This window comes from Crinia signifera, chromosome 8 (assembly GCF_055691185.1).
Source record: "Crinia signifera chromosome 8, ASM5569118v1, whole genome shotgun sequence".
Taxonomy (NCBI): Eukaryota; Metazoa; Chordata; class Amphibia; order Anura; family Myobatrachidae; genus Crinia; species Crinia signifera.
Genome location: NC_139224.1, coordinates 62,023,644 through 62,041,952, shown reverse-complemented (window position 1 = coordinate 62,041,952; position 18,309 = coordinate 62,023,644). Strand labels below are relative to the sequence as shown.

The 18,309-nt window shown below is 41.9% G+C and overlaps 1 protein-coding gene across 1 annotated transcript in view; it reads right to left on the bottom strand.

Annotated features, from left to right (window-relative positions):
• Positions 1–2,993: 2,993 nt before the first annotated feature.
• The window catches only part of SREBF2 (sterol regulatory element binding transcription factor 2), a 47,552-nt gene continuing 32,236 nt past the window's right edge, over positions 2,994–18,309 (bottom strand). Inside the window, exons 10-19 of the mRNA XM_083156564.1 lie at positions 17,058–17,319; positions 16,523–16,692; positions 14,545–14,716; positions 11,353–11,461; positions 11,091–11,203; positions 9,460–9,589; positions 8,679–8,844; positions 4,982–5,167; positions 4,790–4,901; positions 2,994–3,478 (exon numbers count right to left, since the gene is read on the bottom strand). Of these exons, the coding sequence (XP_083012690.1) occupies positions 3,258–3,478; positions 4,790–4,901; positions 4,982–5,167; positions 8,679–8,844; positions 9,460–9,589; positions 11,091–11,203; positions 11,353–11,461; positions 14,545–14,716; positions 16,523–16,692; positions 17,058–17,319 (1,641 nt within the window). The 3' untranslated portion in view covers positions 2,994–3,257. The remainder of the gene's footprint in view (positions 3,479–4,789; positions 4,902–4,981; positions 5,168–8,678; positions 8,845–9,459; positions 9,590–11,090; positions 11,204–11,352; positions 11,462–14,544; positions 14,717–16,522; positions 16,693–17,057; positions 17,320–18,309) is intronic.

The window sequence follows — 18,309 nt, the reverse complement described above, 5'->3', positions numbered from 1 at the left end:
TTGTGGGCCAGATGTACCAAGCTTCAAAAGTGATAAAATGGAGAGTGATGAACAGCCAGCCAATCAGCCCCTACCTGCCATGTCACAGACTGTGTGTGAAAAATGTCAGACAGGAGCTGATTGGCTGGTTATTTATCACTCTCCATTTTATAACTTTTGAAGCTTAGTGCATCTGGTCCAGGGAGAAACAATTCACTCCTGCATTTAGCGCTCAGAGATTTGCTGAATGTTTATATATGATATTGTACAGTAACACATATGTTGCCTGTATTCTTCATTGTGTGATCCAAAGCAAATGGAGTCAAGAGAGTTTTTAAAATTGTAATGACAATGTGGCCACCAACAATAGTCAAAGCTTTATCATGGGAACAGCTGCTATTACATCCACTTGAGCACTGTAGTAGAACCCCATTGGTATTTTTATAAAAGCAGAAAAGTCCGGTGAGTTCTTTTTACTTTGGGCACACACGGGCCCAAATTGGTGGTGGTGCAATCACCCACTGTAGATCTATCCCTGCCCACTCTATGCTAATACAACCTGCAGCGGTGTGTCTTCGGCAGGCCTGGCCCTTTTATAATGGCGGAACCCGCGCCCTTTTCGTGATGTCACGGCTCGGTCACGCCTCTTTCGTTGGGCCCAGTCCACCCCCATTATGCTGCCCCCATGCAACAGCGTCCTGTCCACTACAGTTCCTAGAATGAACACTACCTCAAAATGATCCCATGAAAGTCTGTGCAGCTGTGAACAGTTATATCTAAAAGCCTCCTGTAATGTTTACAGACTAGTCGCACAAACACTTAAATACTACAAATTATTAAAATGGAAGATAAAAATAAAGATGCCATAGTATAGGAGGAATAATCTTGTTCCAAACTGGAATTGTAAAAAGTACATAAAAAGCAGATCGTTCAAAATGAAGCAGTAGCTTGTTATAGCAAGTGATGAATTAATGGTTGTAGGTGTACTTTTGGTAAATATGTATTTGACAAATAGTTTAGCTTTTAGCATTTAAAATTACTAATATGCAAGGGACATGCATGGAACATCATAGGCAGCAATATATTAATTAACAGAAAGATAAAAATCAAAACAATAAAAGGAATAAATAATCCAAAATATACACATCCCTTACAAAAAAAAGGTATCTAGATGCACTTATTACAAAAAATAAAAACCAAACACTTATTTACAGATAGACCTACTGGTATGTTGTATATGTAAAAACAAGTCCATTTTAAATTAAGTAATTTGAGATTATAGTACAGATTTCTATTTTGTATCAATAATGTTACATTTTTATTCAAATTTTATCCCGTTTCTGAATATTGCTTTCTAAAAGTTTAAAAACGTATTGGAAAGACAGAATTTATTTTTTCCAATATTTAGTAACCAGTGCATATTTTGTGTCGGTGTAAATCTGTAAGCTTGCAGACATAAAATAGAAGCACTGCATGGTTTAATAAAAAATTTAAAATTATGGCTTTCAAATTAAAATCTTATGTTAATACTTTAGAATTTGAGCAGGAATTAAAAGGAGTTCTGGTTTCCAGTTTTTCATTTCTTTCTATGATTTCTTTTATCTTAATTCTGCAAAATAAATTTTAGAGCCTCCCCGAATTAGCAACCGGCACAAAGTTGTGAAACCCTGATACCACTATTTTTGCATTCTGAATATAAATTATTTACTGTAGCCAGAAAACTGATTGTGCTCCCAGCCACACTCCTGAAACTGAGGTGCTCAGAATTTAATACAAACATTAGGCAACTGTAAGGGAAAATTCATGCCCTCTTACAATAAACCTTTACTCCAGCACTTGCCTCAGATGTAACATACTTGTAATTGCAAGTCATTTCTAACTAGGTGTGTCAAGTCATATGACCTTTTACAAATAGGGGTCATTTGTAAATATAGCATAGCTTCCATACTGCAACAGTTTGCAAAGCTTTAGGGGGTTATTCAATCTCCCGCCACTATTCCAGACAGAGGAAAAAGCAGCGGGGCTCTATTCAATGCTGTCTTTCCCGACAGTTGTGACCCGGGGTTGAATATACCCCAAATCCAGCAACATACTCCAAGATCTTGCTTTAAAAGCAAAGCAGAATGCAATGGAATGTAGAATAAATTATACTTACAACCAATATCTATTTGTAGAAAGAAGAAAAAAGTGGAACTAAACTGTAAAGCAATATAGACATATACTGCAGATGAGGGAGAACTGTACTGTCTTTGTAAATGTTTGAATAAAGGTTTTAACTCCATCAATCAGAAGTTGCTCATCAATGCCGACATTGAAGGTCTGTTCCCAGGACCAGTGAAAGGGTTTTTTTGGTATCCTAGGCAAAACTTCAGCTTACTGCTCCCACCACCACACAGCGAGGTTAACTTCCCAGAACCTTAGGTGAACGTATGGAGGTGGCACTTACAATGATGGAGGCGCGCATATTGGCCATATACACTGACCAAACAAGCAGATATGTCATTCTGATTAGGTCAGAAACAACATATCGGTCCGAGATCCCTTTATTGTGTACACAGCTTTACAGTCATTGACCAAGGATGTCAGCAACTCACAGACAGTACTTGACTGAAACAGTGTACCACCGACTTAAAAAACATTGGTCCCTTCCTTAATCAGATATAAAGAAACCACTCCAGTAAATAAATTCAAATATGAAAAAATTATGTACTACTAAAAAGGGTTTTATTCTTCGCCAAGTATTTTATATAATGTAGAATTGGTTTTGTTTTTTTAACCAGATTGATTTGATTTCTGAACCTTCATCTCAGCTGGTAGTGTGAAGGTCAGGCTAGCAGGAGTGCAATGACCCGATGCGGCCATCTCTTCTTCCTTAGTTTCCCTCATATAATACCCAATGCGAGGAGGTGCGTGGGAGGGAAAGCACAAAGTGCTCCAAAGGCAATTCAGTAATTACAGGACAGGATTGCTCGATTAGATGGGAATACAGCTTTAAAAAGGTCACATTGTATAATAGTAAGAAAATGTAAAAGCTGAGCACTAGATTCTGTTGTGGCCAGCAGTATCATTATCTGGAGCACACACACACATACTGCATGAAAATGAAGTACTATCCTTTATGCTTCTCTTCCATTCTGATGACTGTCCCTTACAGTAAAATATTGGAATCATCTCAGCTTTATAGGATGACTGGGTTGACCTATGTTACAAAAGGGGCCTGTATTTATGTCTGGGAGAAGGTCACAATGTGATTTCATACTGAAAAAGAATAAGGAGTCTCAAGAGGCTGCCATAGCAGTGCCTCCACTAAGTTTAACCATCATCTGTTGGCAGTCCAGGTATGAGCGCCTGTCGCCCACCTTCTCCAAAGTCCGCGCTGCCTCAGCTAACATCACTGCTCTCTGCCCTGGGGAAGACAAGAACGACAAGGGCAAATGACGGCACGCCAAGAGGATAGCTGTGGCTCTCTCCCTCTGTCCCAGTAATGAGTCCAATTCACCTGGAAGCGAAGAAACAGATTCCGATTAGATCAATATTATAGATTACTTGCTAATTCAATTAATTGCTCTCCATGTTATAATGAAGACTGTAATTTTAACAGATAAAATTAGAACACTTATATCTTGCATTTTTTGACAGAATAGAACCAGTTTGCTGGTTTCAATCCTATCAACACACACAAGGCTTAAATATATTTAATTTTATGTGGTTTTAGGGAAAAATGTATGTAAACGTGCTATGTAACTGGTGAGATGGATTTCAGGAAATCTTGGAACCCCAACGTATCTTAGAAAGGTACAAGTTTGGCAGAATGCCTGTCAAGTAGAAGTTGATGAAATAGTTGACTAAGCGGGGGAGGAAAAGGTCCTTAACAACAGACATCTTGGTATTCTGGCGATAGAGGACCTCCATCACTAGTTCCTCACGTGAAGTAGCTTAATCTAGCACTGTGGCACAGGATAACAGGGAGGCCTCAATGTTACTATCTGCTGCAGCGATTACCTATCCCCACTACAGAAACCACGCCCCCTAATCCCATTTCTGGCAAGCTGTATCCAGGATATGAGGATGCCCCTGATTTACACAGATCAGAGGAGTCGAAGTCAGTTCAGCAACAATTCATCTGACACCTATACAGCTGGCTAACTTATAGGAGTCTGCTGCAATTGTTCTACATATTTTTCTGCAAACATTAAGTTAATGCTGACTGTTAAGTAGGTGTGAGACAAGAATGATCAACAAGATGACATCATTATTGGATAATGCTTCACACCCGCTCAAAAACGTTTTGACAGATCTGTGTAGCACTTTCAGTGATAGGTTGCTTCACCCTAGATGCTCAACGGAGAGATATCGCAGATCGTTCCTTCCGGCTGCAATTAGAATGTACAACTTTTAATGGTCTGAAGAAGACCTGCATGTTCCTAGATTCTTGAGTTATATTGTTTGGATCTTATCTTATTATGTGTGTTATTATTATGCTACTACTCTTATCTGTACTTGAACCTTGCTGTAACACTGAAATTTCTCCATTGTGAGACGAATAAAGGGATTCTATATATTCTATCTAGACCTGCAAAATGACATCTGCATATGATAAAAACCAACATACTATAAAGAAATCAAAAAGTTAAAAAGCAGTTCTAGAAATATTGCATTAGCTAAGTAAATATGAACATTATAGATAGATTACAATTCGATAAAAAAAAAAAAAAAAAAAAAAACACGCTCCTAGCGAGGTCCTAAAATCAGGAGACACCAATATGGTATCACCATCTGCAGAGATGATTAGTAGATGTACAGTACTTACCAGTCTTACTGGTATTTGGGGTACGCTTCAGAAGACTGTGCTGTAACAACTGATGTGTACGAGTGGGACTTGCCCCAGCCATAAGTCTGACTGTAGCTTCATGCAGGAACAACTAGGATTAGACATTTATTTTAGTCAATGTCGCTCTCAACACGGCCCAGCAAAAACTAGCACTTTTCTCTGAAGACATACCTTGCACTGTGCAGGTTTGAAGGTGAGTGCCAGCCTGCGAAGACTGCTGAGATCCCTGTGGAATCCGGTCAGCACTGACGTGGAAGCATGCACTGGTTCTCCCGATGCTGGGCTGGAACTGGCCTGCTTCTGCCATAATGAAGTGCGCATAGATAACAGTAGGTCACAGATAAACAGCTGCACTACCTAGGAGAACAGGAGTAGAACATACACAATTAATATACAGTATTTGAAAATAATGAATATTTGAAAAAGATGATTGATAGTTCCATCAAAATGCCAATAAAAGGTTTGGACTCAAGTGGGCAGATATGTAATATTCTTTTGTCCGATCTGCCCATGGGTTAGGTCTGATGTTACAAAGTTGGAGTCTTGGTCCCAAGATCCCTTCCTCACAATGGGACCCCCAACTCAGTAACATCAGACAGCTGCATGATTAATATTACTCATAAGTCCTAAAAAGTACCATCTATTATAATTTAACCCCTTGATTATCCCAGAGAGATCGTATTAATATCACATGCTAAAAATAAATATTGCAGAGTGGCTGCAATTCTACCAGCGTAATCAGCCACAGATGATTATTAAAGTCTGATTAAACAAATCTTCCATTCCCTGATACTAAACAGTATACTCTGACAAAACACCACACTGCATGTTATACAGAACCTGCCTGACTTCTGATACATGGGCCACAGTGAATGGCAACAAGTAACAACAGTACTTGTTTAGTTTCACGGTGGCAGCTTACGCTACGTTTGAAGCTACACTAATAGTGTAGCCCAGTGGTAGCCAACCCTAGCCCTCGAGAGCTACCAACAGTTCACATTTTCCAGACAACCTAGCTGCTGCACAGCTGCACTCATTAATCACTGACACATTTTAAAAGATACACAGATGGAGCTAATTAGCTCACTTGTGATTCTGTGAGGAGACCTGCAAAACATGCACTGTTGGTAGCTCTCGAGGACTAGGGTTGGCTACCCCAGGTGTAGCCCAACGGCTGCCTTACTTATGTAGTTTCACGGTGCCAGCCTAAGCTACGTTATCAGCGTAGGCTGCCGCAGTGAAACTACACAAGTGTTGCCAGGAACTGCATCTCTGCCCCCAGCAAGCCTAGTCAGCGTCTCTCACACCACCGGCGCCAGAATGATCCCCTCTCTTTGGCGGAGAGGGGATCATGCTGGCACCGGCGGAGAGGCGCTCCTTTTTTTAGATGAAGGAGCATCTCAGGCGCTCCTGCACTAATACGCTCCTGCGTCTCATTAGCTATTGCGGCAGGGTACATCAACCCTGCGGACAGAGTTAGGGGTTCTGTGTAGCGCATGCGTGTCCTTTCCAAAGTGGGGGTGCAGATGCAAGTGAGTCTCATTCAAAATGAGGAGGCATTTGCCAGTGCTCCATGTTACATACTGGCAAATGCCTCCTTTTGAAGCGTGGCGAGCGGCCGTGGTACGCGTCCTCCCGACCTTTTCATACCCCCACTATCCACGTCGGTGTGGAGTTAGAAACATAGAATTTGATGGCAGATAAGAACCACTTGGCCCTTGATCTTATAAAGTGTAGTGAGCGCAGCGAGCCACCGAGCCCGAAGCACAGCGAGCCCCGCGGATTACTTCACATGTATTCTGCATCCGCTCGCCACGCTTCGGGCTCAGTGGCTCGCCACTTTATAAAATCAACTCCACGCCGACATGGATAGTGGGGGTATGAAAAGGTCGGGAGGACGCGTACCGCGGCCGCTCGCCATGCTTCGGGCTGCCGTGGATAGTGGGGGGTTTCAAAAAGAGGCATTTGCCAGTATGTAACAAGGAGCACTGGCAAATGCCTCCTTCATTGTGAATGACCTTCTTGCCACAGCTGCGGATATGGCAGCACCCTGACATTGAGCCTCATAGGGTGCCCATTGGGGCAGGTCTGGGTGTCAGGCAGGAATTTGTGGCTCTGCAGAAATGCCACCGACTCCTCCTCAGTCTGTGGCAGGATCAAGAGTGTCAGCTTTTCAGCAGCCATGACTGTCACACGCTGACTAGAACTGCCTACGCTGACTAGCTGAACACACTACACTACTTCTAACTGACTACGCTGGTCGCGGGAACACGAGGCCAACTCTGAAAGGGACGATATGCTAAGTAGCCGCCATGAAACTAAACAAGTACCGTAACAACATATCAATATACAAAGTATCAGTCTCATACTAATCATCTCTGGGCTGTATGCCAAAAAGTACAGCATTAAACTCCAGGCACACACTGTGAGAGAATACAAGAATAAATTATGAAGATCCTCACATGTAGTGCGCTATTGGCGTAAGTACAGTACACAATTCTTACCTGAACATCACCCTAATCAGCAGTAAATTGTGATAATAAAGATACAGGCATCTGACAGTCAACCAGTGGTACATTTTTATTTTCTACTCTTTCTTGCACTTTGTTACATATCAAATTGTTGTGTACGTCTTGGTTTTAACCTCTGACTTTCACATAAAGCAAGGAGGCATATCCCTAACCACTATATATAATAAAAGGTTCAAATAACACCCCATTTTAACTAATAAAATGTAAGTTTTAAGCATACAAGATACTCTTTTTTTTATTAGGTGTGCAACTCCTTTCTCCTTTGTATATATCCAGTGTGTTTTATATTGTTGTCCAGGATAGCACCCCTGCCAATAAATAAATAATTAATTGCGGTCTCAAATCTGCCTAAACAACAAGGCATCATTGGGTTGTGTGCAGACTCCAAAAACTCCCACTCAATGCACATTAATCTTGGATATCCTGATTGCCCTTCAAAAGCTTTTCTTACAGCTTCTCCACCAAATTAACCCAAGTAGAGGTTAGGATTTAGATGACGCAGAACATAAGACAGGAATGGACCAGTAAAATAATCTTTTCATCTCTAAGAAATGCTGCATATGAGAATATTAATTCTTGGACAATGCACTAATGAGACATCAAGGGTGGGAAGCGCAATAACTTGCAATATCTTTGTTAGAAAAATAAAAGATATTCGAGAAATTTGGAATTCTTTCAGGTTTTTACTATGCTGCACAAAGTAGAGTAAAAACTAAAACGGTTAAGATAGAGTAAAGGAAAAGTACTGTGTATATTACCTGTTAAATCCTTTTCTTCTAGAGCCATAGGGGACACAGGCAGACTATGGCTATAGGTAGTGCAATAGGGAGCGGGCACCAAACAAACTATTATTTCCAGCAATCCAGGGACCTAATTCCTTCACCCTGCCCCACCATCTTCGTTAGCAAGTCCAAGGCAGGAGCAAGAAATTAAGTACTATACAGTACGCTCTTATACTGTAGATCGAATATATACAACACTTAAAAATACAGATGCAAAGGCCATGTCTGTAAACTTTTAGGTATAGGACGCAGCTGACGCCTCCGTACTGCACTGAAGAAACATTGCACAGAGGCCAAGGTGACATGCAATGCAACAACAATGCACCACAGCGACACCAAATATATCGTAATGAAAGGAATTCCAGCTCTCCTGCTTAAGGCACCAGTATTCAGTAACATTAAACACTTTGCCAAGTACAGTAGGAATGTTCCAACCACTTTTTTTAGAATTTGTATTGCAAATCTGCTAAACAAAAAAAAGAAAAACAGGCAGTGCTATGAATATACGAAACCAAATGTGGCGTTTTTCAAATGGCTGCTGCAGCTGCAACTCACCTTGTTGAGCTCACTGTTGCACGTGCTGCTCATATTCAGGCTATTCCATAAGAAGGAGCTGGCTTTCTCACACTGATAGAAGGCGTTCTGTGCACTATCAGTCTTCCCTGACACAGACATGTGCAAGGCTCTGCACATATGGATCACCGACTTCACTAAAGGGTTCCTGAATAATATGAACGTCAGGTGCATTATTAGTTAGCCAAACACACACTCAAAGCAGACATTTAATAATTGCAATGATAAGATCTTTAAATATGTTGCAAATGATTTTGCACACTGAGGAACGAAAACAGGTTGGATCGCATAAGAGATCCAAGCCACATTATGCTCGATGGTACTGTCCTGCACGTGTGCAGGATAGGTCCTGTCATTACAACACAGAAAAATTAACACCTCTACCGGATTGAAAGACAGAGGTGTTTACAGGGAAGGGCCGCCGGTATTTGGCGTTGGGATGCAGTTTCCTTGACCTCGCAACCCGGGCGGCGACAGGTTATTTGTTTAGTGTGAAAGGGTCTACCCAGGTCACAAATCCCAGGTCAACAACCCTGGTAAAAAACAGGGTCGGGAACCCAGGATTGAAGACCCGGGTAGACCCTTTCACACTACACAAATTACCAAGTAGAACTGCTTCACACGGTAATTTGCTGTTATGTCTGAAAGGGCATGAGCAAGATTTAACGAACACAGGCTGCAGTCGCAGAGGGACACCACAGCCATATTATCTAGGTTTACTCAAGCAAGGTAAAAGAGGGTGGGTATTTCAGTTGAAACTTACTCAGCATCCAGGAGCTTGGGAATTCTTTCTACATCCAAATAATGAGACTTCACAACACAATCATCCCCTTGCAGCCAGCCAATTGCCATTGAGGATACAGAATACCACCAGCGACAGATAGAATCCGTACCTATAGGATAGAGATTCATAAAAAGGAGTTAAAATGTTCTTCTATAAGGCAAATTAAGCTTATTTTTAAAAATTTCCTTTTAAAAAGGTTTAAGAAAATTATAATAATTCGCATAGAATCTTGCCATAAATGTATTACCAGTACTATAGCCCCATTTTCACTAAATGGTCCCCAGTGTGTATGCGGACCGATGATGGGTAAAATCAATGACCTGAAAAATGCTCAATGCATACACACGGAGGGTGAAATTTACTAAGATGTGAAATACACTTCACAGGTCATGTTGCTATGGGCAACCAATCAGAAGCTACTTATTTACCACCCTCTAGAAGATGATAGACAGGATGTGATTGGTTGCCCATTGCAACATGACCTGTGAAGTGTACGGTATTTCACCCGGAGTGTTTTTCTCCGGTTTCAGTGATTTTCCCAGGGTGGACTACTTTCCATAGCAGGATACTATGGAAAGCTGTCCACTCCACCGCTCATCTTCCGGGAATATCACTTTATTTTCAGATAGAACTGAATACCCCCGTATACTGCACAGTCAAGAGCAATGGAGAAATTGTCACATTGACATGGTAGTGGAGCACATAAACTGTTGGGGAGGAACAAGAGCTCCATTGCAATGAGGGACAAATCAATGGAATAATGTGCGGTGCACAACAAAATATTCCCATACTCTCAGTGGTGGTTCAGGACAGGTGTGAAGAACTGGGAAACAGATTTTCAGCAAGCTACTACAAACCAAAAGAGTAATCCCTACAGTGCATCAGATTTTGGACAAAATGAGCCAGCCAGATGTGAAGACAATCTGCATGAATGAAGGCTATGTCAATTCCTGGGAATTTTTAGCTAATTTAATGGCTCTCAGAAAAAAGGTAAAAAAAAACAAAAAAAAAAAAACAGTTTGCAAGGGTTAACCCAAACAATTAGGAGAATGTGGCTTCTACCTCTCTATTTTCTCCTGTTATTTTTTAATTAACAGCATTCCCTATAAAGGAGGGAACAGAAGGGAGGAGTAGTTATATGAAATAATCAGATTTGTTTGTGTTTCTAGACGGACCCCTATAACCAGTGCTCTGCAAATGATTCAGAGAGAAAGGTTTAATACCAGCACAAATGTCCATTTAACTCCTCTCCTATCAATTCTAAATCAGGTGTAATTGTGAATTACAGAATATACTAGAGATGTGATCAGGCATATAGAACAGGGAATGTCAGCAGGGGAAGGAAAGAGCATGCACATGGTGACCTAGAGCACAGGGTCCCAAACTCAGTCCTCAGGACCCCATAATGGATGTTTGGCAGGTCTCACAGAATCACAAGTGAAATAAATGGTCTCACCTGCAGGTCAATTTAACATGTGTAATGAACGCATCTGCCACCTGCTAAGTGACCTGGAAAACTTGACCTGTGTCTGGTCCTGAGTAATGGATTTGAGAACGACTGACCTAGAATTACCTAGCTGTATACTGTCATTGTTATACTGTATACTTACTGGCAGGGGACAACATGCTGGATGACCCTCCAATAGGTAGAGAGGTAACACCGCCCACTGAATCGGCAAATACATTCAAAACCTTCAAGTATTCTTGAGCTTTGGAAAACTCGCTGCAAAACAACATTTTTTGGAGTAACATTTTGGGTTTTAAAAAAAACTCACGATCCCAGAAATAAAAAGTGAAAAAAACATATGCAACATGAATTTTGAGGTTTCTGCTTTTCTACATATTTATAAAGGTCTTAGTAAAGGTTCATACCAGCCTTCCTCCGGTGTCACTTTAATAGTTTCTGGCTTTGCAAGAGAGTACAATGCTTTCTCCAGCAAGAATTCACAAAAGGCTTGATGGATCTGAGCAATGGGATCAACTGTATTTTAGAGAAGAAAAAGAAAATGTGATGATATGTGAATATGGGTAGGTCAATGCAGCTTATGAGGATTTGGCCTTAAATGAAAACCAAAAAATTAACACACAGGGGGCGGGATGTAACGCCAATCGAGGTCGGTGGATGTGTGGGATGCCAGCTGAACTCGGACTTTTTTTTTTTTTTTTTTTAAGGGGTAAATCATTTACAAAGCATGGTTTTGCCTTGTAAGTGATTGCTCCTTTAAAAAAGAACAAAAAAAACCCATCCTGCTCGGCCACCAAACTTGAGTGGCATTACATCCAACAACCATGACACTTAAGAGGAGTACACATTAGACCAGTGGTTCCCAAACTTTTTGAGGTCAAGGCACCCTTTGGGTCTCCATGATTTTTTCAAGGCACCCTTAAGTCAAAATAATTACCAAAGTGTCCCTATTTTAAGTATTTGGGCCAAAATAATGTGACAAATACTTTTTTCCTGATCTTAATGCTACTTAAACAACTTGTTTGCAAAAAATGGATGGTTGGGGGGGGGGGGGGGGATGCCAAACATCGCCAGCCATGACTTACTACCATTGTTTTGGGTGGCAGTTGTGCATGTCCTCTATTTCAATTTTGGACTGTGCTGCAGCCACCCTCTGGAGCCGCCACTGATGGGGTCTACTAATAAGATATAGAATAGCCATGTTTTGTGGAAAACAGGGCTTTTCTGAGCTTCGGGCAATTCATGGAGCAGGTTACCGTGGAGAAGTTCTTGACTTGTGGAATTTAAATCTGTGGCTTCTGCGTGTCCATGGTGTTTAGATTTACCATCGCACAATGGCAGAATCTGAACATCTGGCAGAAACTGTGCTTCCCTGCTCTGCACCCAGCCGTAGCTCTGCCCCTTACCTCCCTGCAGCGTCCCGGGACCTCTGGCGCTGGAGCATGTGTAGAGGCACCCGTCGGCTGAATCCAACACCACAGAGGGGGACAGCAGGAGAAGACAGCCCAGCTGGAGCCCGATATACCACATCACATTGCTGCATACCTCCAAACTTTCTGAAAACGCGATGGAGGTGCGTGCCCGAAAATTGGGGGCATGGCCTGTAAATCACTTTACGCCTGCGAGGCCACGACCCCATTTTCCCCACTCTGGGGGCATGGCCAGTGCTGTGTGAGCTGCTAGACATGCCCCCAGAACCTCTGTTTGTGGGAATAGAAGGAAAGCAGAAAGAAGGGGCGCTCCATAGTCCATTAAAAGATACATATAATATACCACATCAAATAAGTAAAATTCAGGTACAACAGGTATTTGCTCATACAAGACATAAAACCCTGTGGGCTGGCTACCACATGGTGTATTATTGATAGGCAAACAGCTACTCCAGATGTGTAGTCCTTCCATTCAGGAGACCTTGTGTCGCCACAAATGCTGACCCGTGTTACAGAGTCCCGGGAACCAGTAGCAAGATAACACCGGAGACCAGTGAGACCGCATTAGGCCCTGACGTGGCTTTTGACGCTCTCCATCTGACATGATCTCACTGCAACCAGTTTTTTATTTGGATTTGACGTAGTATATTAAATTTATCTTTTAATGCACTCTTTCCACACATATACAATTTTAAGCACACACTTAACTCGGCAGCAGCACCTGCATAAAAAGTTCACTCACTGCATCCACCACACAGTGCAGTGGAGGAGGTGCACTAGCTGCCTCGCGGCTTACCTTGCACTGATTGTGCTGAATCTAAACCAAGCTCAGTCGACAGCGCGGGAGGAGGGGTGCCGGCGATAGTCTCCTCCGGTTTAGGCAGCAGGAAGCTCTCAAGGGCAGAGCACACTGCCAGAGTCTTCTCCCCCACCCTCCTCCTCCTCCTGGCCGGAGGTCGCATAGCTGACAGAGGGTGCCCGCAGCGGTGTCGGGACTGGGGTGATAAGCAGAGATCTCCCCTGGCAGTTCGGCACCCTCTGCCGCTATCTGACTCCTGACATCCTGCCCGTACTCCCTACCCCCAGGGCTGGCTAACTACGCTCACTGCCTGACCCGCTCGCACCGCAGCGGGTCAGACAATAAACCACCCACCATGCGGCTGCCAGGTACATTTCTTAGGTCCACAGGCCGCGGCACCCCTGTAACAGCGCTGCGGCACCCCAGGGAGCCGCGGCGCACAGTTTGGGAACCACTGCATTAGACTATATGTTGAACGATTTGTTGTTTTGAGCCAGATCAAGTTCAAGGGAAATTGGAACGACAATCGCATTTGTTTCCACATTGTTTAAAGCAGGCATTCCTAACCTCGGTCCTTAAGGCACACTAACATACCAGGTTTTAATGTAACCTGTGCCTTTTCCACCTAAACTCCAGCATATTGAACACCGTTTCATGTAAAAGCCTATGGATGTCATTTTTTTAATCTTTTTTGAAACGTAATTGCAATATGTCGACATGCGATGATGTACAACAGTGTAAAAGAAAGTTGGAAATTATGTCAACATACAGGGCAAGCTAGACAATGGTATGACATAACTGAGTTTTTGCTGTGACATTCTCCGCATAAGGATACAGATATCAATAAATTATACAACAGTATGAACAATCAAGACACTCGATCAATACTGGTCATTAATCGAACAAAATTCAAAAGACAATTTAATTTAGAGAACAATGGGCCAATATTATTGAGGGTGGGAATGAGTAATACAACAAGAGGGCAGAGGAGGGAGGGAAGAGAGAGGGAGGGGGGGGACACATTTTATTTGGAGACAAATTAAATTAAGCAGACTGAGAGAAGCCGGTAATTCAAAATTGGGAAGTCTATGTGGGATGACATCATCTTACCGTGCCCCAGAAGCTCCCAATCAGTGTCTCACAGCCCTGAAGCCTGGATAGATCACTAAAACCTTGACTGTTAGTGTGCCTTGAGGACTGAGGTTGGGGAATGCCAGGTCTAATGTGTAGCCAGCTTAAAATGATGCTACTTGCAACTGTTATTATTTTAAACAATGCAGAGGACAACAATCAGCATAGTTTAGAACTGGATATTTAATCTGCAAGGGCATGGTATAAAGTCTGTTGTGTACTGTATCCTCTTCTCTCACCTGGATTTCTTGAAGAGCTGTACAGAGAATCTTTAGCTGCACTCTTCACTGTCCAATCGGAATTGATGAAGAAGTGTTTTCCTAGTGGATGTGAGAGCCACCGTAAGGACTCTGGGAGAGAATCTGTGTCCATAGTAGAGCTGGCGTTTTGTGCATACCCAAGGAAATATGCCTACAGAAAAGGAAACCATGTGAAAATGGAGCATTTAGTATTAGGTCTCAGGACTAAAAGATGGAACTCTCCTAAATTTAGCACTTTAGTATTCATGGCTGCTGAAATGAATCCACACTGTATTTGACAATTAAAACCATACCTATATGTCATCATACTTCATTGTTGCAGTCATGCCAAATAATCACTCCTGGCAGGCTAGGTCATGTGAGAATCTGCTGGCATCAGGTATCTTATTGCCCCACAAATGCATCTTAGGTGAATCTTTGCCCTATTTTTTCGCCTGCCCAAAAATCAGAGAATACCCTTCTATCAGAATTCATTCATCTGTTTTTGAGTCCATTCTCGTGCAAATTTGTGGATTTGCAGCAAATTCACCAATCCACACGGATTTCACCTAGATTTATTTTGCCCCGGTTGTTTGATTTTGCCCTAAAAATGCTGGGGGCGAACTCACACCAGGCATCTTGTCGTGCATGGCATATGGAGGCTAGATGTATGAGGACAAATCTTTATGCAATGGAAAATGTGGAATTTATTTTCTATAACTGTTTCATAGACATTTTTCTACAAAATCAATAGAAGAAGCACCTTGCTCAGGACTATTAATAAAAATTTCAGTAATAACATGTTAGTTTTTGTATACATATGACAAGTGTCCACTTTGTGAACTGAAAAATCTATACAAACGAATCGAGCCGGTCACTAGAGTACAGTTATTTCTGCACATAGATGTGAACAGTTCATAAAGACCTGCAAAAGCAGCACTCTCAGAAATGGCTCAGTTCACAAACTGGCTACCTTCAAGGTGTATAATCTACAGACATACTACCCGTTCACCAAAAAAGTGCATTGCTTAAATGATATGTTAATTGGTATATTACATGTGGATTTAACAAATAAAACTAGAATGGAGAATAAATATACACAAACACAGAGGGGTGTATTCAATGCGGCCAGCAAAGGAGTTAAACTTAGGGGAACGCCGAAAACAAGCGTTCCTCGCAGTTTAAACCCTGCGCCGGACGCTCACCCTATTCAACGTTCCAAGGAGTCCTCACTGTCAGAGGACAGCAAGGAATCCCCCAATCAGCGAGGCTCGCGGTTAATGCAGGGAGCCCGGTGCATTTAGCCGCAAGCCTTGCTGTTTTAGCGGCCGCATACGCCGTTTCCCCCTCGCAAGGGGAAAAAAAGTGTATGCAGGGGGTCAGTTGAGTACTGACCCTACGATCCGTGACAGCAAGCAGGCAACCCTGCTCGCTGTCACAGCTCGCCCCCAGCACTGAATACTGCCCTAAGAATGTATCACCAGTGACAGAATGTGGGGTGGTAAAATGTATTGATCTGCTTGTTTCATTACACAATTTCTGTTTCCTCTCTGCTCCCAAGCACTTGTATGCTATTTTCAGGCTGGTAACCCCAAACATTTTTCTCTCGACTATTGGGCTATCCAATTAATGACCCCCTTTTTTTCTAGTAGAAAAATGTCCCGTTTTCATGTAATAACACATGGCGGGATCCATGATACAGTACGTATCCAGAGCCAATGTGTAGTCGCAGCTCTGAGGGCTGCTTATTGGGGATTATACTTTCCTGTCTGTCTAGACATCAGAAGAATAATCTGACAGAAATATCAGGGCTAATTAAATAGCCCCTGGCCAACCATATTAGCGGAGGTAAGTTACTGCAGCTACCTAAACACTGGCTAAAATGTGAATGAACACCACTGCAATAGCATATAACATATAGTTATACTGACAGAAGAGCAGAGGAGATGACATTTTGTGCAATGCATTATACACTTACGGACAAGAAGGAGAATCTCCGTGAGAAAGTGGCCTTCATCTGTACAGCTGTGGTTAGGTGGATTTCTGATAATAAACTCTGTGGTATCTTGTCCCCAGCACACTCAGCTAGGTTTACTGCACACAGGGAGAGGTTAAGACCGGAGCAGTTCCAATTTGATGGCAACTTCCCTAAGAGGAATTAATAGGGTCAAGTTGATAAACAGTCTAAACTAACATGTGACTAAAGCTGGGTACACACCTAAAGATTTATCTGTCCAATCTATCTAGTGGAAACAAAAATTTGGAAATGTAATTCAAATGACTATCAACCATTTGCTCCCAAATGCTGAAAAATGAACAAGACAATTGTTATTAAAAAACTTTCTTAAATCAAACAGATTTAACCAATTTGAGCGACCATTGTCCTTTTTCCATAATTTGGGAGCAAATGGTTGATCGTCATTTGCGCAATCACATTTGCCAGATTGTTGTTTCCACCAGATAGATTGAGATAAATCTTTAGCTGTGTACCCAGTATAAGTAAGTAGACTTACCGGTCAGATGCAGCTGGTGCATTTTGTGATAGACAAGAGCAGCATCTCGGGCGCTGGTTGTGGCCTCATCCTGAAACTCTGCTTTCTTACAGTAGCCAGGAGTACGTTTTAACAGCCAGCGTACAAGAATGATTTTCTGCAGGCTACACCTTATTATGTTCCACGATAGACTACAAACAAGATCAAAACGGGAAGCAGGAAGTGAGCGACCCAGTACACACAGGCAAGTCTGTAGGTTCATTGCAGCGGCTCCAAAATCTCCCTAATCATAAAACAAAAGATACAATAAAAGATTATTTCCTGTGTTACAGTTTACAAACAAGCCATATCTACTGTAGGATCAAGTAAAAAGTTCCTTTTCTTTAGATTTTCCTGAACCTAAAATTCACTGAATACATGTGGTAAAAGAGGAACATTTAACATCAAACCAGAATATCAATCATTATTTAGTGCTGCTAAACATATCCCAAAGAAAATAAAATATTTAAAGTGAGCTCTCCTCTCCAAATATTTAAAGTGAGTTGCATGGGCCACCAAGCACAAGGCAAGGCCGCTCCACATGCTGGGCCCTGCCTGCAAAATTTTGGTTTTGTATAGCCCCCTATTAGGGCTTAGTTTTAGGCTTGCTCATGGGTGCATACAACAAATCTGTGGGGCTTACCGAGTTAGCCCCATTGAACTAATGTTTTCCTTCTGCTGGGGACCACAAACCCTGAAAAGAGCAAAAACAAACGAAAGCGGCTCATATGGCTGCAGAAGAGAAGCAATGATAGTTCTGACTGTAATGAATACCCAAGGAGCAGGTAATAAGGCAAAAGACAGACAGCCAAATGTAATAGGGTGTGAGAATCAGAAAGTGAGAGTTTTCCCATTTTTTTTAAAGCAGCAATCACTGACCCTGAAAAACCATGTTAATTTTGGCATGTAATTGATTACAGCTTTAAAAATATGGGACAACGCTCCCAAAATCTCGCACTTTCTGATTTTCACACCCCGTTACATTTGGCCCAGAGTGTGGAACTGAAGTTGTTGGGACCAAGCCACAATTTTTATTGTTTTTTTAACCTACATAAAAATATATCCAAAATAAAAAAACACAAATCACTGTGTGCCTGATATATGCATCGTAAAAGTATAGTGCAAAAATATTACCAAAAAAATAACAAAAAATATTTATTATGGAGGCAGGCTGGAGGGTGTAGAAAAAAAAACCCTCCTTTTTAAAGAATCCCTACATACTAGAGAGTATCTA